The sequence below is a fragment of the Phoxinus phoxinus genome (genome assembly GCF_949152265.1).
Source record: "Phoxinus phoxinus genome assembly, chromosome: 6".
Taxonomy (NCBI): Eukaryota; Metazoa; Chordata; class Actinopteri; order Cypriniformes; family Leuciscidae; genus Phoxinus; species Phoxinus phoxinus.
In genome coordinates, this window is record NC_136881.1 from 16,045,576 (window position 1) to 16,070,396 (window position 24,821).

General features: G+C 37.0%; 2 protein-coding genes across 7 annotated transcripts in view; one reads left to right on the forward strand and one right to left on the reverse strand.

Annotated features, from left to right (window-relative positions):
- Positions 1 to 720: 720 nt before the first annotated feature.
- ube2kb (ubiquitin-conjugating enzyme E2Kb) lies at positions 721 to 10,591 on the forward strand. The gene is made up of 7 exons (XM_079615270.1): positions 721 to 1,169; positions 1,953 to 2,046; positions 2,151 to 2,209; positions 4,370 to 4,452; positions 4,616 to 4,715; positions 4,829 to 4,957; positions 8,764 to 10,591. The coding sequence occupies exons 1-7, from the start codon at positions 1,107 to 1,109 to the stop codon at positions 8,836 to 8,838; spliced, it is 603 nt and encodes a 200-aa protein (XP_079471396.1). The 5' UTR covers positions 721 to 1,106; the 3' UTR covers positions 8,839 to 10,591.
- Positions 10,592 to 10,928: 337 nt separating this feature from the next.
- The window catches only part of pds5a (PDS5 cohesin associated factor A), a 31,564-nt gene continuing 17,671 nt past the window's right edge, over positions 10,929 to 24,821 (reverse strand). For 3 of the 6 annotated variants that reach the window (XM_079615265.1, XM_079615264.1, XM_079615266.1), the window contains exons 12-34: positions 23,187 to 23,338; positions 22,945 to 23,058; positions 22,692 to 22,773; positions 20,070 to 20,118; positions 19,774 to 19,913; positions 19,472 to 19,587; positions 18,663 to 18,768; positions 17,598 to 17,758; positions 17,332 to 17,455; positions 16,993 to 17,151; positions 16,836 to 16,904; positions 16,610 to 16,746; positions 16,385 to 16,508; positions 15,738 to 15,942; positions 15,508 to 15,622; positions 15,238 to 15,370; positions 15,035 to 15,154; positions 14,878 to 14,946; positions 13,777 to 13,928; positions 13,574 to 13,658; positions 13,152 to 13,489; positions 11,951 to 12,185; positions 10,929 to 11,331 (exon numbers count right to left, since the gene is read on the reverse strand). In XM_079615265.1, the coding sequence (XP_079471391.1) occupies positions 11,290 to 11,331; positions 11,951 to 12,185; positions 13,152 to 13,489; positions 13,574 to 13,658; positions 13,777 to 13,928; positions 14,878 to 14,946; positions 15,035 to 15,154; positions 15,238 to 15,370; positions 15,508 to 15,622; positions 15,738 to 15,942; positions 16,385 to 16,508; positions 16,610 to 16,746; positions 16,836 to 16,904; positions 16,993 to 17,151; positions 17,332 to 17,455; positions 17,598 to 17,758; positions 18,663 to 18,768; positions 19,472 to 19,587; positions 19,774 to 19,913; positions 20,070 to 20,118; positions 22,692 to 22,773; positions 22,945 to 23,058; positions 23,187 to 23,338 (3,027 nt within the window). In that variant the 3' untranslated portion in view covers positions 10,929 to 11,289. The remainder of the gene's footprint in view (positions 11,332 to 11,950; positions 12,186 to 13,151; positions 13,490 to 13,573; positions 13,659 to 13,776; positions 13,929 to 14,877; positions 14,947 to 15,034; positions 15,155 to 15,237; positions 15,371 to 15,507; positions 15,623 to 15,737; positions 15,943 to 16,384; positions 16,509 to 16,609; positions 16,747 to 16,835; positions 16,905 to 16,992; positions 17,152 to 17,331; positions 17,456 to 17,597; positions 17,759 to 18,662; positions 18,769 to 19,471; positions 19,588 to 19,773; positions 19,914 to 20,069; positions 20,119 to 22,691; positions 22,774 to 22,944; positions 23,059 to 23,186; positions 23,339 to 24,821) is intronic. The other 3 variants (XM_079615268.1, XM_079615267.1, XM_079615269.1) reach the window with 1 other exon arrangement.

Sequence of the window (24,821 nt, forward strand, 5' to 3'; positions counted from 1 at the left end):
TGTGTGTGTGTGTGTGTGTGTGTGTGTGTGTGTGTGTCCAAGTGAAATGGCTTATCGAACAAGGAAAATGAGGGGTGGGACTTGATTTCATTCATCTGGAATTGATTGGATCATTGTGGTTTGCTAGTGCTGTGATCTCTTGTGATCTCAAGTTTGTGCTTTTTTTATATTTTGAAAGAAGTATGCTCACCAAGGCTGCAGTTGTTTGATCACAAAAACAAACAAAACAAACAAACAAAACAAAAAACGTCTGTGTCACATGATCCTTCAGAAATCATTCTAATATGCTGATTTGGTGGTGCTGAAGACACATTATCATTACCAATGTTGAAAAGAGTTGTGATTCTTCATATTTTTATGGAAACTGATTTTAATAAAAAAAAAATATTAATAGAAAGTTTAAAAGAACAGTATTTATTTGAAACAGAAATATTTGGTTACATTATAATTTAAATGTCTTTTCTGTCACCTTTGATACAAATTCAGCCCAAAAAAATCTTACTGATCCAAAACTTTTGAATGGTAATGTTTAATAGATAATTGTATGTTACATTCAAATATCTTAATGTATGTTCATTTTCATAATTGACTGATCATTTAGTAGGTTACATTCAAATCGCTTAATTTATGTAAATTTTCCATATACAATTGAGGTCTATATTATTTACTTTTGATTTGTTCATTAAAAATATAAATTGTTAGCAAAAACATTGCAGGGGTGATGAGGATGAACAGATGTGTTTTGCTTGTATCACGTGGGAATGAAACAGATGCATCCACAATATCATGTGACAGCAGCACTCCATAGGGGACTGATCCTAGATCTGAAAGCTTTCTGGATCTGTCAAGAGCCCTGCTTTTCTACGCATAATATCTCCACCTGATTCAACAAAGAGGACAAACGCAGTGTTCTAGTGCAGCGTTTGAGTTTTCCAGGCTCTCATTGTGTTTGCCAGTGTTTGTACTGGAGTTCAGCTTACTGTTTAGGAGAGGGAGAGAGAGAGGGAGGGAGAGAGGTGTGAAAGTGAAGCTCTATCAGTCTTTGCGGACTGGAGGTTCAAAAACAGCGGAAGAGAAAGAGTGCGAGAGAGGGGAATTAATCAGCCATGGCAAACATCGCTGTGCAGAGGATCAAGCGAGAGTTTAAAGAAGTGCTGAAGAGCGAAGAGGTTTGAAAAAACGTTACTTCACTCTATTTTCTTACCCGTTGAGAACAAACAAAAGGACTTTTGGGGATAAACATTCAGAAGCCAATGAGCTAGCTTAGCATGCTAAGCTAATGTTAGCATGAGCTGTTATATGATGGCCTTTAGATACGGAAGTCATATATGAAAACATTTTACTTCCCTTGATGTTTTAAAACAAAAGCCTAGTCCGAAATGCGAAAATACTTTATAGACGCATCAAAGAACGGCTAGATTTGTGATTACACACGCTATGCTAGCTATGGAGCTTACATCCTATTTGACATAGTTAGCCTGCTAGCTTCACTAACACTTGTTTAGTGTGCTATAATAATATAAGCACTCGTGTTTATCGCCCATTAATGTAGGTTTTATCTTTTAAAATACTTTTTTTATTCTTTTACTTGTCGTGTCCAGACATGTTTGATTAGTGTCAGTTAACAGTTAGCTGCTAGGCTGTTTGAGTAGTTTTCAGTAGTGCAGTACAATGGCTGTTTCTAAACATTTTGAGCTGCCTACCTAGACAGCTTTTATTGGGAATTATAGGCTCCTATCATGCTGTCTACCTAGGCAGCTCGTTATGTTTTGAGAAAGCCTCACGGCTATATACTGGTCACTTCTTTGTTCTGGGCTATAGAATTAAAGAAAACTACTTTGTCTCCCTAGCTAAATGTTTGATTCTGACATTTTTTCCTGATCACAGTTACATAAAGTGCACAATAGTTAACTTTTTTTATCGGTTTCCATTTTTGTTTTGCTTTATAACAGACAAGTAAAAATCAAATAAAAGTAGATCTGGTGGATGAAAACTTCACAGAGTTAAAGGGTGAAATAGCAGGACCACCAGACACACCATATGAAGGTATTGTGACTATTTTTTCAGTCTTCTCTATTGCTGCCATGATGTTTGCAAAAACATTAATGTTGTGGATAAGATTGTAACTTACAAGCTATTTTTCCCCACAGGGGGCCGATATCAGTTAGAAATCAAGATTCCTGAGACATATCCTTTTAATCCACCTAAGGTAATCTCTTTTTTTATATATTCAATGTTTTTATGATTATTAGTTATTGTGGTTAATATTTAAGGTAAAACATAATCTAGTGTAATTCGATGTGAAACTAAGAAAAGCATGTAGGTTGAGATTTTACCAGTCAGAAATATATTGGATAGTTAATAGTGGGTCTTGCATACCATGATGCAGGCAGGTGCTTAAAGATACACAACCATGTTCACTTAATATTAAAAACTTCAATAACTTACTAATTTGTTAGCATCTTATGCACCATTTGAAAGTTACAGAGTGAAGAGTATTATTAAGTTTCCATGGAATAAACGAATTTACAGATTTTTATTAAATTAGGCTAAAGGACGAGTTCAGTATTTTACACTTAAAGCCCTGTTTACATATCGTATCTGATGAAATAGAACGGTTAAGATTAAAATTTGGACACACTCTCCTGTCCCGAGAATTTTAGGTTTATTTCGCTTCCCCCCCCCCACCCCCACACCCACAATGCACAATGGTTGTCTATGTGGACTGGAACATTCCTTCCTAAAACACATTAAACTTTCGTTTACAAAGATGTGAAACTCACCGAGTGGTCAGAGGTGTTCACTGATATGCTCACACAAAAATCGCTGCAAAAGATGCTTTCCAACAGGTGTTTTACCATTCGTTGTAAAACTGTGTGTGGACCTATTTTTTTCAAACGCATCACACCCATTCTTCCGTTGAGAGCTGGAAAACTACGATAAAAGCATCTTTTGCAGCGATTTTTGAGTGAGAATATCAGTGAACACCCCTGACCACTCGGTGAGTTTCACGTCTTTGTAAACGAAAGTTTAATGTGTTTTAGGAAGGAATGTTCCAGTGCACATAGACAACCATTGTGGGGGTGGGGGGAAGCGACATAAACCTAAAATTCTCGGGACAGGAGCATGTGTCCAAATTTTAATCTTAACCGTTCTATTTCATCAGATACAATCTGTAAACAGGGATTTAAGTGTAAAATACTGAACTTGTCCTTTAAAGGGGCTATATGGAACTTTTCCCCCAAAATAAACATAACCATAGCCTTTTTATTTTACCATTTATGACTCAAACATCTCCTGATGAGCATACTGACACCTTGTCTGCTCACAGTGGGTGCACGTATAAGCCTGTATCCTATTTTTCCTATTTTCCGTCGGGTCGGATTTTTCCCGCGCTGTCTGCGGATATGACGTCAAGCGCGTTCATGTTAAACGTTTTAGATCACTCCGAACACTTATCTCAAACAATATATGTATTTGACTGTTCTTACCTCTGTAAACATAATGTTGACCTGACCTCCTTGCAGCAGATGACTTGTGAAGTGTGCACGTACGAGCGAGCAGAAAGGAAGAGCAGTTCTGTTTTTTGGCCACAGGTGTCAGTCGCGAGTTTAAATTTCAGAAAAACGCATATAGCCTCTTTAAGTAAAACTTATTTTTTTCGTCTGCCACTTTAATGCTCAAAGTCTTAAAGCTGGATGGATTCTTATGGGCTGTCATTGTTTTTATTGTCCATTTGCTGGAAAAATAGTTTTGAAAGTGATTAGAATAATATTGTTTCTTTGTGCCCCCCTTATCATTATTGTTGTGAAGTGGACTTTGCTGTGTTTTTTTATATTTCTAATGATTTCTGCAACTATTTCTTTATCGTTATAGTAATCATCCTTGGTGTGAACAGGCCTTTACAGTCTCGAGGAGTCAAATTCAAAGACAGTCTATAGATTTAACCAGTCTTCCAGCCTTAAATTGACTTGATTTACTAAGCAGTGAAGAACTCAGTATTTTCTTTGGCAGCTAAACCTATTCATGCTATAATTACTACTATTGACATTATATAAAAATACCTGCTAGTATGTTCTAAATGGGACTGTAAACAGAGATGACATCAGAAATTTGTAATCATAAATGATTAAAGTCATGTTATATCTGTGTAATAATTCAACTTAAATATTTTAGTTCCAATACAAGTTACATTTTTCTATTTTTAATTTAACTAATGGGGTATATCCCCAATTCCCCCTCAATTCTAGCACTTTGCACTGATGATTATGCACTTGATTATGATTTATTGTTGATTTATATTGAGAGATCAAAGGATGTTGAAGTTAAAACATGATTTTTTCCCCCCCGATTCCATCTTTTTTTACAGGTGAGGTTTATTACTAAAATCTGGCATCCCAATATAAGTTCAGTTACGGGGGCGATATGTTTGGACATTTTAAAAGACCAATGGTGAGTGCTTATTAATTGAGTATGATATGTCTAGCATATCCTGCATCATCTAATGCTTTTGACACTCTAAACTATTGTACTGTCTCTTTCCTGTTCCTTTTTTGAAAGATTCTGTACTCATTCTTCAACTACTACTTATTCTGTCTTCACTTCCTGTGTACAGGGCTGCTGCTATGACTTTGCGAACAGTCCTGCTGTCACTACAGGCTCTGTTAGCTGCAGCAGAGCCAGATGATCCTCAAGACGCTGTGGTAGCCAATCAGGTACATATGCGTGTGTAAAATAGGCAGCCGTCAGTGTGTCTGCCTGACAGAGAATGTGCAATAACAAAGCATTGCAAACCTTTCAAGTACATCACTGTTGTGTTTTTTTGCAGTATAAGCAGAATCCAGAAATGTTCAAACAAACTGCTCGTCTCTGGTCTCACGTTTACGCTGGGGCTCCCGTGTCCAGTCCTGAGTACACACGCAAAATAGACAAACTTTGTGCAATGGGCTTTGACAAAGTAAGTACTGAAAATGGACCGCTGCTAGTGTGGTAATTCAGAAATGCACATATTACAGCAGGGGTTGGCAAACCTAGGGGCGCGTGGCACTATTGTCACGTGTTGCCTTTAGCTTTCAGCACATTACTTGATATAAATTGGATATGAACACTGTCACTGAGTTTTTAAGCTTGTCATATTACGGCCCTTAAAGGGATAGTTCACCCAAAAATGAAAATTCTGTCATTAGTTACTCACCCTCATGCCGTTCCAAACCCGTAAGACTTTCGTTCATCTTCAGAACACAAATGAAAATCTTTTTGATGAAATCTGAGAGATTTCTGTCAGATATGCACCGATTAAAATTTTCTAGGCCGATTCTGATTTTTCATTGAGTTTGACCTGCCGATACCGATTTTAGCAGATACCGATTTCTAACCACTTTACAGCACACACAAATATTTATTTTCTATATTTTTTTTAATAAAACACCATATACTTTTACCCAAACTGAATAATAAAAACAAGTTTAAATAGGTAAATTTTCTATAAATATTTTGGAGTCTTCATTTTCTTTTCTGACATAGCCAACTCGCAAAACGCACTAGACATGCAAATTTGGTGCATTTTGGGCACTTTTTGTGTGAAATCATATTTATTTTGTCCACTAAACATGTGCTTTCACTTTAATTGAGTGTGAGCAGCGCAGCAAAAATGACTCGGCGCCGAAACCTGCGCTTCACTGCTGCTCACATGACACTCCTGCTTGATGCCCACGGTGCTGCTCCTGCTCCCGGTGTAAACCCACTCATTGATCAACATGTACGCCGAAAAAAAAAAAAGTGAAACGGACGTAATTCACAAGGTTTTACGTGTGCGTTTCGTGTGCACGTGTGATGCTGATGTTGCGCGATGTTGATTATGCGGTGCCCGGTCGCCAGTCATGGCTGATTTCGGCCAATTCCGGTCACCAGCCGATCAATCGGTGCATCTCTAATTTTTGTCCCTCCATTGACAGCTACGCAACTGAAACTTTGACACTTTCGTAATGAAAGAGATCGTAAAACTAATCCATATGAATTGAGCGGTATAGTGCGAATTTTCTGAAGAGACAGTTCTGAATTTGAACAATTTATGTGATGAACAGATTAGGCACTTGTGTAAAAATGCTGCAAAGTGAAAATTCTTTCATAAATAATGTCATACATTTTATTTATCATCTAGGTACACTTGCGCATAGCTTTGCTCAGGTAGCTTTGCTCAGGTAGCTTTACAGGAAGGTTTCAAACATCTTGAAGATGTTGCCACAGCCTAAATTCAATCTGTTCGTCATATAAAGTGATCGTATCTCTTCAGAAAATGTTAGACTAAACAGCTTAATTCATATGGGTTAGTTTTACAATCTTTTATGAAGCATCAAAGTGGTGGTAGCATAGCTGTCAACGGAGGGACAAAAAGCTCTCAGATTTCATCAAAAAGATCTTCATTTGTGTTCGAAGATGAGCAAAAGTCTTACAGATGACAGATGAATGATTAATGACAGAATTTTCATTTTTGGGTGAACTAATAACCCTTTAACATATATACACAATTATGGTGGCTTGTGAATAATACATTTTAGCCCCCCTTTTTTTATTCAAATGTCTGAAAGAATCTACTCAATAGCTGTTTTAATCTCGAAGTCCTTAAAAAACAACTCATAAACAAGAAATTCATAACGGACTAAATGTTTGGAGAAGTTCGGCATGTATCACCAGAGAGAAGTCTGTCTTTTCACCGGAAGATCAAGTTATGATTGTCAAAACTAATTTAAAATACATGCATGGGTGAATCTTTCTTGAGTAAGTTAAATAACACGAAAATAGGGTGAACTTTCCTTTGATAAAGTAATAGACTGTTTACTGCAGTGCAAGACTCCTGAAACGAAACAAGTGACCGTACCGCACATGCTTCTGTTTGATTGTGAAGCAGTTACAATAATTGTGCATCTTTTTTTTGTCCAAGGATAATCTGAGATGTTTTAAGGTCGCCCACCACAGTGGCTGGCAGACAAGACAAAATTGCTTTGGTTAAAGATGCATTCTTGAGTTATCAAACCTTGCCTGAACATCATAGTAGTAAACGACTAAACCTATAATACATTTAAATAAAATCAAATAAAAATGACACTTCATTTCACATGTCACAAAAGTTGGTACTACAGTGTCTGTAAAATATACATATTACTCATGTATTAATATTTTTAGGTAAATGTTTTCTCACATGTTGACAAATACACTACCATTAAAAAATTTGGGGTTGGTAAGATTTCTACTACAATTTTAAAATAACGTTTTACAGTACCTCTCAAAAGTTGGGAAACATTACTTTTTTTTAAATGTTTTTGAAAGAAGTCTCTCATGCTCCCCAAGGCTGAATTTATTGAGTCAAAAATACATTAAAAGCGGTATATATTGCGAAATTAATATTACAAATGTATATTGTCACTTAAATCACCTTTCTTTCTCATTCTAATGTTCAGTTTGAACTATTTAATTATAATATAATATAATATATATATATATATATATATATATATATATATATTAATTAGGGCTGTCAATAGATAAAAAAAATTAATCACACCCTTTTTCAAGGTAAATAATTTTTTTTAGACAAGTTGAGATGTCGAACGGGACCACATGGAGATGCAAAATAAAACCCTTAACCAACCACCTTGACCTGACTGCAAATACCTACACGGATCCAATCATAATTGCTAAACACGGCAACAAATCAAAACATTATCCTGAATGTGTGGAAACAACGTGAACCTACTGAAATGTGTCTGTGCATAAACACAATGTGCGATAATCAAAGAACAAAACAAAGAGAAAATCACTCCCTGCTCTTGACTGAATAACTTTTGTGTCTTTAAAAAGGATTTATCTATATTTAATTTATAATGTATGCAGTGAAGACTATGAAGTGTATGATAACTTTATTACATTTCTGTATATATCCTACCTGTTAGACCTACCTGAAAATCTTATGGGCACTGTTTACAAGGTTACATGTGTAAAACAAACTACAGAAACAATAACTTTTTGTGCATTTTGACAGGGCCAGTAAAAATATGACTGGGCCAATAGAAAAAAAAAATGAGCCCTGATATATTGAAGGGCACAGGTAAACGTGGCATTTATTACAATAGGTTTATGTGAAGATTGTTTTAAGTTCACTTAAATATTTTGTTGTTGTAATTTTTTGATATTGATAGCTTTTAATTATACTGTAATGCTGAATGGTTTTAATGGCTAAAATTGAGAAAAATAAATGCATTTCAGACATCAGTAGCTGTATTATATCGGTACTGGCCTTCTTTCTTAAAAGATGCCATAAAACAAATATTCAAAATATAGGCTACTCTCTTTTTTGTTTCTACATTAGTTTCTACATTCAAATCTACATTTGGAGATTAAATGTGAAATTATTACAATATAAAAAATATTTTAAAAGCTTATGTGCGATCAATTACAGAAAAATGTGCGATTTCATGTTTTTAATCAATTGGCTCACACTCACTCACACACTCACTCACTCACTCTCTCACACACACACACACACACACACACACTCTCACTCATGGATTTTTTTTCCTGTGATGTTTGTAGGCACTATTGGAAAGAATGAAATTTGGCATTTGTAAGTTCAGTTGACTTGTGGAAAAGCTCTCTATGATGTTCTGATTAAGTCAGTCTGGCTGTAATTTCAGTGTGATATTGTTCAGTCAAATTTACTGTTGCTTAGAAATGGAGTGTAACATTCTGTCTTTCTCTCCCAAACAGAATGCAGTAATAGTAGCCTTGTCATCAAAATCATGGGATGTGGAGACAGCGACAGAACTGCTACTAAGCAACTGATCATCCAGTTCTTTTCATCAGGCCATGTTTCCCTCAAACCCCTCCGGCTTCATGACCCGTTCACTCGCACACCCAACCATCCACACGTGCATCAGCCATCTTGGTTTGTGTTCAGAGTGAATGTTTGGGTAAGATCAGCAGTTAGACTGCAAGACAATTAGTCATCATCTATCTCTAGCAAATGTTCACGTCCCCCGTCTTGTCTTCTTCCTCCCATCATTGTCACTTTGTTTTTGCCTTGCTACAATAATTTTCCCTCTTAAATTTAAGACGTCACTTCCCTTTTAAAGAAACCCAACAAAGATACAGCCTGTATCACCGTCATTTCACACTAAAAGAAACTCCCACTTGCATCTGTGAAACAATGTTGGAACATGTAAATTAGTATATTTAAGGTTGTGTACATTTAAAAGGCAAAATAGCAGGAATGTTTTTTTCTTCTTCTATCTGTACACTATAAAATTGTTTTGGGATTTGCTTATTTGAATGGGATATTTAGTATATAAAAACAATTTTGAGATTAATTGGACCCCTTCTATTTGACGCTCTGACGATGAACAAGTGTTTTATTTGCTCATTTGATTCTTTTAATGTTTCTTTTGGCTTTCCTTTGCACTAATCAGTCTGTATAGTAGTTGAAATGGCCAGATGACATGGTGTTACGTTGTGAGTGCAGACATGGTTTCAAACGTATTGGGTGAAGTGTTAATTATTTTTTTAATCAAAGGAAGATGTCCCTTCTCACTTTTCCCTCTTTTTGACAAAGGGGTCGATGTGGTATCGGTGGCCACAAATCCTTTCTACTACTTTTCAAGGCAGCTGTAGGGTTTCGACTTGATCACGGACAGATATACCTCGAGTTGCCTTGAGGTTTGTTTTGTTTTTTGAAGAATGTATTAAAAGTTTGTACATGCAGAGATGAGAAAGTGAAGAGACAAGAGTTTCTCCTCTAATAATGATTGGCTTTTTCAGTTGTGGAACAATCAAGAAGGTGAGGCGCATCAAAAACTGTTAAGGCACACAACTAGTTGGTGTAGAGGTTTAAAAGAGTCTCAGTGTGAGGTGGGGTGTGTTTTTGATCATACCGCATTTGTATTCAGATTTCCACTCGCAGGCTGCAGATATTATTTAATATTTCACACGTCTCAAACTGATGTTCCAAGCATGAATCAAACAGCTAGAGTTTTCTATTCTACAAAGATGCTTCAAAGCAAACGGGCCAAGAGCAAGTACTGCCACACAATGCTTTGTGAACCTGTTTTTTACCTAGTGTTCTGTTCTTGCAGGGGCGAATTGTTAAAAGGTTTATTTTCTCCCTTTGTTACTTGACCTCCCTCTATTTGCTAGCATTTTTCCCACATACCATCTGTTTTCATAATGCCCCCACTTTCACAGCTAGTTGCTTTCATACACCTTTCTCATGTACATACAGCCAAGTTTTTTGGGGGGATAAAGTACTGTTCATCTCTAGAATGCACCATCGATGGCTGGATTTATATTTTGTATGAAAAACAAAAATGAAACAAAAACAAAAAGACTGTCTTCCTGTAGTGATCACCTTGTTCAATATTGCACGAAGTGAATAAAAGGACAAAAACTTCTGTCAAAGGAGAAATGCAGGTCATAGGCTCTGGCTTTAGTCACTTTAAACTCCTTTACAAAACGAGACAGAAACAAACCTACTCGAGCCGTACAAGCATGGTTATTTATTGTGAAACTGTCATTCTTTTGAATTAAAAAAGTGAAAAATTAACTTATCTGTGAATCTCTGTTCTGTGCAAGTTATTACTTCATGTCAGTAGATGTGAAATGCATATTCTAAGAATGTAATTTGGTGAAAAACAGCTTTATAATGGTTAAAAATGTGTGTGGGGGGAATTAAATGGAATATCCTACTTGAATATTGGAACAATATTTAGAATTAATGCAAATGCAGGGTGTCCCTTGAATGAGGAATGCATGCTCATACACCCAGCAGAATAAATAGCAGCATTACTAATCACAGTGTTGCAGTCCTTGCACTGTAAATGTAGAGGTCAACTAAATGAATGCAGGAAATGAGCCTCAATGAATCCTTGCAATCAAAGAAATTTGATGACAATATTTGGATTTAATAGAGGGTTAAAAGAGGAGAGGGAGATAAAACAGTAAAAAAAATCTTTCCATGTATTTAATAAGCAACCTTAGAGCAGATTAAAACAGATTTTTTTTTCTTTCAAATGTTTGTTTTTAAAAGTGGCTCCAGACAGAGGAAGAGCGCAACGAGAACAATTTCAACAAAACAAAAAAGAAAACTAATGAAGAGAAACAGATCTGTGTTTCTACATACAAGTTTGAACATCTGAATCTAAAGAATTCATTCATCTGAGGTGTGGGGTAAAGACAGTTCAGGTTTGTGAAGATCATTTCATGTTTAAGTAGATGCGTGTCTTCGTTCGGTCATTCAAACATTTACTGCCGGACCGTCCTCGTCTTCACTAACCGACGCTTTACCTGAAACGCAAACAAAACATAAATCAACTATTTGCATTATAGCAGAGTATGACAGACAGTAAGACAAGTACTGATATCTAGGCCAGGTGAGATTCCATGTGGGCCAGCAGAAACCTTAGAAAGAATTGTCAATATTTACTTGTCCCTATGTCGTTGCACACCAGTGTACCTTTTTTTTTTTTTTTTTTTTTTTTTTAACAATTTTCTGTGAAACATAAAAGTAGAAATTTAGAACAGAGGGTCAGTAGGAATTAAAAAAAGTTAAGAAATTAATTGCTTCATCAGTAAGGATGCATTACATTGATCCAAAGATAAAAAAATAAACAAAAACATTCTATTCAAAGAATACTGGGAATTGTTTTTTATCAGTTTCAACAAAAGAACAAGCATTACTACTGTTTTCAACATTGATAATAAAAAAAAGTTGCTTGAGCACATTCTTCAAACTTTCAATTCAATGAAAAACGGCAACATTGATACAGTTTGGAACAACATTAGGGTAAAGTAAATGACAATTTTCATGTTAGGGAACTATTCCTTCAAGCAACATGAACTGCTTGAGTGCTCAAGGTTACATTATGACACCAGTGCTAAATGAAGCTCTCCCTCAGACACTCACTGACAGCTCCCCCTGCTCTGCTGCATAGGTGGATTCTCTCAGTTTGGGGCCTGCTGCACCCCTGAGCTGCTCGAGAATGGCTTCTTCCTGCTGCTCCTGTAGCTGTGTGAGTGAGAGTACATACTCTGGGCTGGACTCAAATTCTCTCTCTGTCTCCCCTTCACTTCCATAAGTCTTCTGAGACAGGCGGGTGTCTTGGTACGCATGCTGTTCTCGCTGTGCTACCCTCACTGATCTTAAACAGAAGAAACACCTGCCTCAACTCCACATAAAAGAATTCAATAACAGCTAAAGGTGACAGAATGTGGCATACAGGTTTTCAAATGATCTTGAGCAAAAATAAAAAAAATGTGCATGTAAAAATGAATGTGAAATGCACTCTAGCCATTCATGTGTTCAATGAAAAAGCGGTTTAACAAACGGGGGTGATTTTATCATGAATAGGGCCACAAGAAAAAGTTCTTCCCTTGTCCAGCGCCCATGCAAATTTACATGCATTCAAATAAAAACATACTAAAACAAAACCCCAAAAAGTATAAATGAAAATGATAGTATCCTGTGAATAACAGGCTGCTTGCTAATAACAAGTTATTTTAATTATTAATTATACTTATGCTAATAAAACAATATACCTCTACTACTTAACAACAATGTGGTGCTAGAAATGTATACTGCACAATTAAAGTTACAAGATACTTCTATTATTTCCATTGAATGATTTATGTTTTACGTGATGTCATGATGTGAATGTTTTAGTAAGCAAATTCATTAGATGCCATCCTCCTGCTAGAAAAAGTCCCTGACATACAAAGGTTAATAAATGGGTTCGGCACTGTATATCATGTATCTTAGCCTGGCTGGAACGCTGCGTTAACCAATTAGAAACCAAGGCCAAACTTCCCTATTTTATAGCACATCACTATTCTCTAGCTCTGCAAGCATTTCTATAATAACTCTGGTGGCACTCATGGTACCAAAGACACCTCCCAAATATTAAATATTACGGCTTTTGAGTTATTTTCAGCATACAGGAAAACAAAAATAATAAATAAAAATTCATCTTCGGAAATGGTGTGAAAGCATTCATAGATCATCAAATGCAGGCCTAGTGGTAAAGTGGAAATTCTAGATTAATTTCCAGTAAAACTACAAGTGATTTATATCATACTATGAATAATGTACAGAAAAGTCACTCAGTTACCTTTGCAGGTCGATCTGTCTCTGCGGCCCCGCTCTTTTGGGCTCTGCTTCTTTCTGCTGTTTTGGTGTCTTGACACTGATTGAATCAGCTGAGGCTGTGGTGGCGGGATCCTGAGCAGGTGCTGCCCTCTTCCGGCCCCGCCCAGACCCTCCCCCTGTCGTAGCTCCAGCCTCTTTATCTGGTGTGGCAACAACCGCAGGGTTTTTAGGGGGTCGGCCACGTCGTGGTTTATTGGCAGGGGGCACTGACACTGCAGAGGGGTTTGAAGACACGCTGTTCTCTGTGCCGTCACTTGCAGGTGCAGCACGTTTCTTCCCACTGGGCTGAGCCGCCTCTTCCTAAGAGAGAGCAAAAAAATGAATAAGGGACAACAGAAGTGTGAAAGTCCAGCATTTTCAGTGTTTACATGGGATATGTCTGACCTTCTTTACACTTCCTGCTTTTGTAATCACTGGATTCTCCTCATTCTCCCTCGCCCCCGTCTCTGAAGCCTCAGAACTCACATCCCTTTATGATAGAGAAAGAGAAAGTTGTAAATTCTTGATAAGGATGACACTTCCTGCAGTAAAGATTAATCAACTAGTGAATGAAAAGTAAAAATAAATCAATTCTGATAAACACAAACCTGCTCTTATTTGTTGCAGGCGAGCTGGGTTGGGAGTTAGTGCTTGCGTTGCTCCCTGTGTCGGAGGTGGTGGTTTTAATGAACGGTCGCCGAGCAGTTACCGTTAAAGGTTTGTTCACTGCCCCCAACACACCTGTCTGCTTTGGTGGTTGCTGAAAATTATTAATGTGTTAAGTAACAATTGAGCTACGTAATGCAGTCAAGGAATTAAATTGGTAGTTGCATCATTTCAATACATAAAATGGATTTTTTCAATAGTGTTACTGATCTATCCGTGTGCAAAATAACTCCCAACTGATCTATCCGTGTCCAAAATAACTCCCAACAAACTAGGAGTTCCTAAACTTTTTGTTTGCTGAACCTAAAATACATTTACTTATAAGTTTATGAGATTATAAGTAATGTTCTAATGTTTGAATGTAGTGAAAAACATATGTATGCACTCATTTTTTATAAATAAACACTACCAATTGGTATGATTTTTTTAATGTTTGTGAAAAGTCTCTTATGCTCACCAAGGTAGCATTTACTTGATTAATACAGTAAGAACTATAATTTAAAATGAATTTCTATATTAATATACATTTTTACATTTAAATGTATTTGTTCAAAATACACTAAAATAAATATTGTGTAGTATGTTTACAGTTTAAATGAACTGTTTTCTATTTGAATATATTTTAAAATGTAATTTATTCCTGAGATGGCAAAGCTGAATTTTCAGCATCATTACTCCAGTCTTTAGTGTCACATGATCCTTCAGAAATCATTCTAATAAGCGGATTTGGTGCTCAATAATTTTTTTTTTATTATCAATGTTGAGAAGAGATGTGCTGCTTTTACTGCTTTATGTTTTTCTCTCTCAAAACAGCATTTATTGGAAATAGAAAACTTTTGTAACAATGTAAGACTTTACTGTCACTATGATCAATTTAATGTGTCCTTGCTAAATATATTAATTTCTTGCCAACCAAAAACATTTTAACAGTAGTTTATATTTTTAAAACCTGAGCAATCATGCCTTTGCCATATACTGAATGTTTACACAAATGTGTCATCCGGGTATCATTCACATATAGTTACAGAGGTGACAAAACCTACCTGGATTTTCCCTGTCTGCAGAACTATTTTTGCCTCTGGTGAGAGATATTCCTTATCATTGACAAAATCCTGTACATAGGAACAGATGGAATGAGTTTCGTAGTCAGGTCACATGTAAAGCGTAATTATGCATACCGGTAGTCAGAGTAGTTGTTACCTTATCAGGCGGGGTAAAGAACTTGCAAGGCAGCACAGGATCTTTTGGGGAGTCCAGATGACATGAAGTGCTCTTGTTTGCGATCACAAATAATGCCACATCACACACAATGTAAAGTTTCTGTAAATGCATGAAAATAGAGTAAAACACACTGGGATTCAGAAATAAATAAACACTAAACATGATTTGTTGATGATACGGACCTCGTTTGCCTTTGGGTCGTCTGGGGACTGTGCATCTTTTGTTTGTTTGATGTTCTCTACCATCTTCCTCAGAAATGAGTGGCTGTTATTCTCATTCTTTGTCATCAACACCTCCAGCATGAACCACAAGCACCTGATAAAATACATTTTCATCTTGAATTAGTATTACAATTTGAGAGTATTGGTCAGATCATGTAGCTATACATGATCTGATCATGTGTGTAGAAGGGGGAAACTGCAAAAGTGTGTGAATGTGTTTAACACTCATACTCTTTGACGTCTCTGATCTGCTCCAAATCCTGTGGCTTGGTAAGGTCTGGATCATGAGCTAGAAGATGGATCATGTATGGCACCACATATTCTGGCAGGAGAGACAGCAGCTTTTCTGAAAAACAAAAATGAGAGAACAGGCAGGATATTTAGGTCTTTGTCATTCATGCAATCCTGCAGAAAATACAGTTATTGCTTCAGTGTTATACCAAAAAACAAATGTTAACTACCATGGGCCATGGGATTCTGTTTGATGTACTCTCTGCGGACACTGATGTTCTTGAGAAGGCACTGTCGGGCATGAGCACGTCGCTCTTTCACTGGGTCTTTAGCGCACAAAGCAAACACAGCCATGTACTCCAGTGGCAACAACAACTTCACCAGAGCAACATGTAACTTCTGAGCAAAGATCTGCCGCACCTGATAGCACTCATCCTATGAAGAGAGGGGAAAGGGAAAAAAATTCTGAAAAAATGCAAAGTTTGGGTAGAATGGCTAATATATGCTTTTGTAGCATGCCCTAATATGTCCACTCATGTTAGTCAATGTTTCATGTACCAACAGTTGTAATTTAGGCTCTCACAGACAACCGTTTTTGCTGCTGTACTTTTAAGACCTTAAATGACTTTACAATTATGCATTTGCAAGACTTCATCTAAAGTGTCACTGTATTTGAGGTAACACTTAAATTAAATTATTGGACTGCACATAATAATGTTAAATTTAAACTGATTTATAGATAGTTTTTATTTATTTAGACGGTATAGAATGTTAAGCCATTAAAACAAAATTATTGTAATTTTAATATAATTTAATAACTTTAATGTCAGCCCATTCCTAAAAAGTGTTCCATACGTGTCCACGTGGCTGAACTCACATTAATGACGAGTCCACAGAGCTGGAACTGTTCTGGAGTGATGATGTCATGGTAACAAGGCTCTTGTGCCAGTTTCATGATGGCGCTCCCCGCTGCAAGCCTCAGTCGAGACATGTCAGACTTGCTGTGTCCACAAACACAAAGGTTAGAGGTCCATTACAGGATTAGGGCAGCTTTCATAATTACAGAAAATTACTTGGGGGAGTCTGGACACCCAGTTAGTACCTGATTTTCTTCTGCTCGGTGAGGTCTCCCTCACTGACCAGCATGGCTGAGAGGAGTCTGAGAGTAGAGTTAGCAGATTTAGACTGATTATTCCTCATTCCCAGCAACCAGCGGACCAACAGCTTAATGGCTTGCACCTGGAAACACAGACAGACATGCACATGTATACACACACACAAATCAACAAGAAATGTTGTTTTCAACCTGATTACTCAAAGACATTTACCTTAGCCAGCACTTCAGGGGAAACCTCATCATCAGCTGTCCAGAGCCGCCCATTCTTGTTTCCCACAGACTGACAGGGAAAGAGGGTTAGTTTACCATGCAAGGCAATAAAATGATTCCTACATGCCTAAAGCAGAATAATACATCAATATGCTCACTCTGTCATTCATCAGAAGGTCCTTCACGATAAAATTGGCTACGATTGACTTCATGGGTGAAGCAAATTGATCCGGGGCCAGCATGGAGATGTGTCCAAGAGACACGAGTGGAGTGATCAGCTGTTCAGGCACATCTGCATTCAGACTGCGAGACAATGGCTGAAGAAACAGAGACAAAAAGGCATATCTGAAAAACTTGCATGCAGTAAAAACTCAATTTCTTCCATTATCGTAACGTTCACAGGTATTGACGGTCAAAAAAAGTAATGTGTTATACATTTGGTGGCATTTTAAGCAACGACTGGATTTGTGAATATGCTTTTATGCACATAGATTTACCTCAAATATTTGTGCTAACTGGACCTCTTTGTTGTGAAAGATGGCATGGATGCAGTTGACCGCTTGTTTGGCCTGGTGGGGGGTGCCTCGTTTTGCCTTCTGGTGTAGTATGGGAATTAGAGTCCTGTACACAGATTTAGAGAACATTTAACTACACATTTTTACTTTTTGGTATTTAATAAAGTTGATGAGACTGAAGAGTTTGTATCAATAAGTATATAATGAGTTTAAGATGTTGTGTGTATGCATTTGGGAGGTGTTCATACGAGCGGATTTGTGGCAGTTCTGTCTCAATCTTTTGTCCTGTGTTTCTGAAGATCTGTATTGCTGCTTCCGCCACTTTATCGTCCTCCATCTTCAGACACTGCAGCAAAGACTCATAAGTCTCAGCTGAGTGGAATGCAGTGGGGTGAGTAAATGACAAAACCTGAGGTAGGAAAAGCAGAACAGCAAGCTTAGAACTTTTTTGTTCAAGACAAAAAACAAGAAAGAAAATACATTTAGTCCTGGTTTTCTTAGCGTTCACACTGTCATTTTTAACACTGAACCTAAAGAAGAAGGGAAAAAAGGGATTTTATTATGTTTATTTTGCGACGGAACTTGTCGAACATCCAAAACAATGCTGTGTGCTGGGCCATAAGTGCGTACAAATGATGGTATATGATGGAGCTGACAACACGTGAAGAGCTTATAAAAGGTGTAATTGTGTCAAGACAGCGGCAGGAATTCCTCCGTCACACACACAAATGACGATCTGCTGCGAGGAGATGCGGTTCTGATGTCTGTACCGAACTGTGATGGGCAACAGCGCGACTATGACGAGAAAAAACAGCTATGCTTGAGCATTCTGTCCTTTTTAGGGTTGCATCTTGTGACAGCATGTCCTGTTTTTGGTTCGTTTACATGTCTTTGGTCCATGTTGTGTGCATATATTTTATTTCGAACCGCACCAGAGTTCGCTTGGAAGCAGACCAAGACTCATATTTTCAGCTGTCTCGGTCTGCGCACAAAGGCAGCTTTGGATGGCAGCTTTTACACTTATTCAAATGAACCGCACTAACAGAGAAATCGCACCAGGGTTCCTTTTAATCTAACCAAACATGCCAAGTGTAAACACACAATTTAAGAAAATTACTGAATGAGTCAAAGACACTTGGTATTAAATGGAACAATAGCCTACGCTTTTTGTAGCAACTGACTTGTATTTATATTAATTTTAAATGTCATTGTATGTCTACATATTTCTTAAAACTTATTTCAAAAGAGCTAGAAATCCTGTTTTCCCTTACATTGAAAACTTTTAACTAGTACATAGTAATTATGAACAGTACCTTGAGCAGCTCAAGTCCAGCGCGGATGGCAGTATCAGGAGTAACTCCCTCATCTTCATCATCAGCAGTGCCCTCAATTGACTTATTTAACAGCTTAACCAGGGCACTGTATACACACATACAAACAAATTATTATTGATCCAAAAAGTCTACACAATACCTGCAGTTACACTTCATCCCCACAAGGTGTCTCACTGTGTACAAAGCTATTCAGACGGTTACACAACCCCGTTAAGGGGGGGGAACAAGCACATGGCCCATATTGCGCTTATCTCTCTCCCACTCAGTCAGTTTCTCTTTCTCTCCTATTCATGTTCTCCCTTTACATCTGCAGGTGCACTGACAGTCCGTATCAGATTCTGTTGTTTAAAAAAAAGAGAATACATTCTCTGACTGTGCTTCACCCTGCACAGCATTTACGATCTTTAGGACTAACTGTCTGCAGTCATTTTGCAAGTGCTCAAATGATTATTTAGGCATTATTTTATATAATTTAGGCATTGTAGTCCATGTACAGTATTTTTACAATAGTTGTTATAGTAAATATAATAGAAATAAATATAGTAAAATATTATTCAAGTTATATTTTTTCATATCCAAAACAATTTGTGCTCAAGATCATTGACCCATCCCTCGTAAATGAATGTAAAAAAAAAAAAAAAAAAACAGAACAAAACAGATTCAGCCAGATGCCTGGGCTGCCTGTGTCAACAAAGCCTGTTAAATCTAAAAACCCGGATGATGGTCATTAACAACTTTTTTAAATCGCAAAACGCATTTCTCATCTGCCATTTGACCTCATTCCCTACCTGATGGCCTCAGAGTCAATGTGAACTGGTGCGATTCTCTCCAGCAGGAATTTCACCATCTCCAGGAATGGATTTGTGGGTTGCTTGGGGAATGTCAGCTTCCGTGTGATTTCCCTCTGAAAGGAAACTCAACTCTCAGATAACTTGTATCTTTATAATATTAAATACAACTACATAGCTTGTTAAAGTGTTGGTTGAAACATGTCTTTATCATATACATGTTATACAGCAAGCTTATAATCAGTAATAATGTGAGCTTGCAAAGTGCAGTGGTAAATGTGATGGTATTGCCTTAAACTCACCACACACTGTTCAGCCTGTTTACATGAGCAGGTGGGGCTGATGAGCTGCTCAAGCTGAAGACGTAGTTTCTCATCTTCACCCAGAGCCTGATTAAACTTCTTCATAAAGTCCTGAGCTTTGCCTGGGTCTGGGAGATTCTCTGAGAATATGAGAGAGAGAGACAAAAGCACACATTGTAAAACTTGTTGGATTCAATAACTTAATTTATATATATATATATACATATATATATATATATATATATATATATATATATATATATATATATATATATATATAGTGTGTGTGTACTTACTAGCAATGTTCATAAGTTTTCCAAACATGGCTGTGGTGTTTGCTTCAGACTGCAGAAAGAGAAAAACCAACAGTCATTCCTCCACAGTCACAAAATAAGAACAAACTGCTGCTTTGATCACCACCACAATTTTCTTTCTTTCACTAGTTTTTAGCTGAACATTTGTTTGATTAGTATATTTTTAACATTAGTACAAGTTGCTATTATAAACCAATGTTGTACCATTACATATTTTTGTCTGTCACTGTATCTGTCATTTGTATGCTTTGGCATGTAAAATGTATGTAAATATAATAATGCACTTAGATGTCTTCTAGAATATTTTTCATATAAATGAATATCTAGTATAATAGGACGTGCTGTGGACATGGCTGACATCTACAAGCAAAAGCAGCTCGATTTATAATTTGATACAATACCTTGAAAAATATCAATATTCAATACCATATTTGATACCACTGGGAAAAACTGCCACAATATTAACAGCATAAAATTCTAACAGTAAGTTAATTTACTTAATTTACTCGCAGTTCTTTCAATTAAAATTTCTCCGGCCCGATACCTCTGAGTGAGATTTTATAATATTACTATCGTAATTCAACTACACTGTAAAATTAATATTTTATAATAAGTATATTCTTCTACTTAAACAATAGTAAAATTATAATATTTATCACTCAATTTCTTCACTTGCCAGAGTTAAACCCTCAAGCTTTTATTTTAGCAGAAAACTGCAGGGAGACCTATAAGTGTTTGTGACAACAGGTTTACAAATTATTTATTACAAATCTGTCTGAAAGCACAATTGAATTCCCTAATGCCTGTTAAACTTGCAGCACTTGCAGGGATTGTATTAGCTCCATTCACTGTGAACCACTCTGTCGCAGAAAACAGATCATGAGCTGATCGTGTGAGCAAAGTGTGTGCATCACTTTGAAACACAGCGCAAGAGACTATATACTTATTTAAAGGGGTCCAATTATGATTTTTCCCTTTTTCAACTTTAGTAAGTTTGTAATGTTGCTGTTGGAGAATAAACAGATCTTCAAGGTTACTCCAAAGGGAGATATTTTATTTAACAGAATCCACTTTTCAAGAACTACAACGAACAGCTTGTTTGGACTACAACACACTTTTTCCGGATCTTATGAAGTCATAATGTTCCTCATTTAAATAATACCCGCCCACGGAATACGCAAAAGAGTTGGTGAGGCCTGGTTTAACTGCGGTAGAGAAGATGAAGAGTGTAGTCGCTGTTTTTTCCAGCAAGGAAAAAGTTTGTCCAAAGGATGACGAACTTAGAGAGGGTTTTAATTTATTTTGAACATGCTCCTGAACAATATAACCTCAACGTTTGTCTGTGCGCAGCAACACAACCGGAACCGGAAGTTCCCGGTTTTTGGCGCGTTCACACCGCAGGAACGATTTTAGTTCTAGGAACTCCTTTTGGAGGAACTAATTTAGCTCCTACTTCAGAGTAGGGTCTGAACCAGCACTATAGGAACCATCCGTGACGTTAGTATATGCTGATTGGCCGAACGCACGCGAAACACCAGCACCTGCCATTTTTAAAAAGGGCTGTGTAAACACACAGATTATAGCCTATATATTTACTACAGAAACTAACTCTACGAACATGTAAAAACAGTGATAGATGGGCTTCGTAACCTTCACGCTGAGAAGAAAATCCAACACAACTTTGAGGGGGCCAAGAGAAACATGATTATGTGTTTCTGCTCAGCTAGCAACACTGAACATCAACCACATGGCATACTAGGGTTGTCAAAAAGTACAGACTTCGGTACCAGTCGGTACTGCAATTTAAAAAATGTGACGCGTTGAGCGCTGTTGAGCGGAATCGTAACAACTCTGATTGCCTATTGTACACGCTCATCGGAAATGTCTGTGATTGGCTAGAACTAGTAAAATAGCAAATGTAAAATAGCATTGCATAGTCTTCATTGTATAAATTAGAGAATCATTCTTATTTAAAGTGGTACGTTTGCTAGGATACTCGTCAAGACGGGTACATTTTAGACAAATTTTGTGAGAATTTGTCCATTCAAACGCAAGACGACTTGAAAGAGAACTTTATTTAGTATTGCAGTCCAATGTCTTAAATGCGGCTTTCTGCGTATCCATCGACAGAAAACACATCGGCAGAATTCTGTCTGTTTAACGCCTCAACTAACCATATTATAGATGCACCATCAAATCGCAGGTGGAGAACAATACGGGTCGATATCTACTGCGAAACCATTACACCCCTGCTAGGGTCTAGGTAATTAACGGGAAACACTGGTGTGTTTTTGTGTACATGTTCTAATAATAGATTCACATATGTAGGTGACAGTATCAGGGACAGTTCACACAAAACGCGAGTCATCGGAACGGAGAAAACAAAAAGCACGATCGAGGCACGTTTTTTTTTTAAACTTTTTTTTACGCGAGTAACGCGTTTTTAAAAGCGCAAAAGATGGAAGACGCAAGCACAATGGTCAAATATTTCCTTCTAGCTCGTGTTTACATAGAAAAACAATGGGGGGTGGGGGGGGAGAAATGCAGTGGAATGAAATAACACATTCTGTGTGAATGGCCCCGTAGTGTTTTTGTGTGACTTACTGTAGGCAGTTTGTGTAAGTCCAGCAGTTCTCGAACCAGCCCTCTCAGCATATTCTGACACTTCCACATTTCATTCAGTGCTCTGAAAAACAAAAAGACACTCTTCTTGATATAATTGAACACATCAGTAGGATGATTGCTGTTAATAGAAGTACTGTGATACTGCCCAAAACTGTCAGATGAGAACCAGAGACTCTCTCTTGGTAATCTGAGGAAGCTTTTGAAAAACCGGAATCAATCGATTAAGACTCACTTGACTGCGTTAGTATCCAGACAGGCATAAAGGTAGTACAGACACTTCATCTTCTCTTCAGTCTCCAGACTGTGAGGAACCATGTACTGAGCAAAGATCTTCTCCACCAGCAACCTAATACACAAACACACTTTAAGAATCTGAAGTTTCCATATTAGACATGCTGCACTGTTTCAATGAAAATAAAATTTTCAATGAATCACATGAAATAATTTGTGTGTACATGTGTGTGTGGCTCCTACTTGTCATCTATGCTGTTCTGGTAGTAGATGTGTAATAGTTTGTCTTTGATCCAGCTGATTTTCGAAGCGGTCTCCTTCCCGGCCTCATGATGTAGACAGTACTTCTTATACAGTTGAGCCAAACCCATCATTCCTTCTTTACGAACACGCCACTGAATCAAAACATACAAATTTAAAGTTGAGGGAAATGTGGGATTCTACTTGTTTTTTTCTCAGTTCTCTTTGCATTTACATTCTAGAAGGATTTGAATTGGGGCTCCACCAAATATCAAAACAAAACTGATACTGCAATATGGCTGAGTGCAATTATCAAATCAATGATTGGATTGGATTTAATTTAAATAAATATATGCAGGTTTTAAATGTGCAGCTCATGGTAGTGTTTCTGCATCTCAGTTCAGAGTAAATGAATCAAGCCAAAATTATTAGATAATAATTAAAAATTGTATGACTTATTATACAATTATTTAATATATATTTTTATTTTACAGTACAAAAGTTTATTTGGCCTAATATTATTAAATAATAATCACACTAAAATATTAATTATTTTATAGTCAAAAGTGGGTCACATATAGTGATAGAATGTAGCCTATGAAATTGTCTTGTACAGAGTATACCCAAGTGTGAACAAAGTTTTTTCAAATTGTTTAGTCCTAAAAGGATTTTTTTAAATCGTGATTAATCGCACGATTTTCTGTGATTAATCGCATAGTTAATCGTAAAATTTAATAATGAATTCAAAAGTAGTGTATTCTGCACTTTTATTTGAAAAGTACTGCTATATAAACTAAAGTGCTATAAAATTTGGTTTGCAAACACTTTAATCAAATAAGGTGCTTTTTAACAGCAATATTCCCTTTACACAGTAGGAGTTGAAATATTTATTGTAAATCTCAACTTAAACATTAATGTAATCAAATCAAATATAAAACCAAAGCTATTTGCCACTGCCAGAGCATTAATATTTGATCTAGTTTGTTATAATAATAAAAAAACAAGTTACCCTCAGAGTCACGATCATAACATTATAACAGGCACCTTCCGAGCAACAGCAAGGTAACATTTATAAATCGTTTTTCTTTTCTTTCTTTTTTTGAACAGGTACCAGCAGAAACATTTTTCTTTTAACACGGAGCAGTATAAACTGTCTGTGTCCAGTCGGAAGTGTCCCTGTTAGAGTGAGGTGAAGTGGTTGAGTACAAAAAAGTACACAGCTGGGATTCACTGTGCAGGCTAGGGGACTTTTTAGTCTGAACACCGCCGCCTGGAAGAGATTTAATATGAAAATGTTCATGTTGGGGGGTCGCACACCGGACGAGAAGCGCCGCACCGCGTCTTTAAAATTCAAGCACATTATTTTCATACAATGTACACACACCGGCAGCGCCCAGCAACGGCTCAGGACCCTGATCGAAATCCTCCTCCATTTACATAGTTTTAGATTAAATTTACATTATATTTGTCTCATATCGTCGTTAATGTAGCCTACTGACTTCAACCTGTGCTCCAAGATACATTTAGTTGTTACATTCATTTCCATAAATCAGCTGCGTGGATGAAAATTCCTCATGTTATCTGACGCTCTGAGGTAGTGTTCAGACTTCAGACTCGATTCAGCAACGATTGTATTTA

Excerpts from the sequence above, each read along its gene's own strand:
- ube2kb (XM_079615270.1), top strand. The coding sequence starts at position 1,107 with ATGGCAAACATCGCTGTGCAGAGGATCAAGCGAGAGTTTAAAGAAGTG. Across the intron at positions 1,170-1,952 it reads AAGTGCTGAAGAGCGAAGAG|ACAAGTAAAAATCAAATAAA; the intron begins GTTTGAAAAAAC and ends GCTTTATAACAG. Across the intron at positions 2,210-4,369 it reads ATCCTTTTAATCCACCTAAG|GTGAGGTTTATTACTAAAAT; the intron begins GTAATCTCTTTT and ends CTTTTTTTACAG.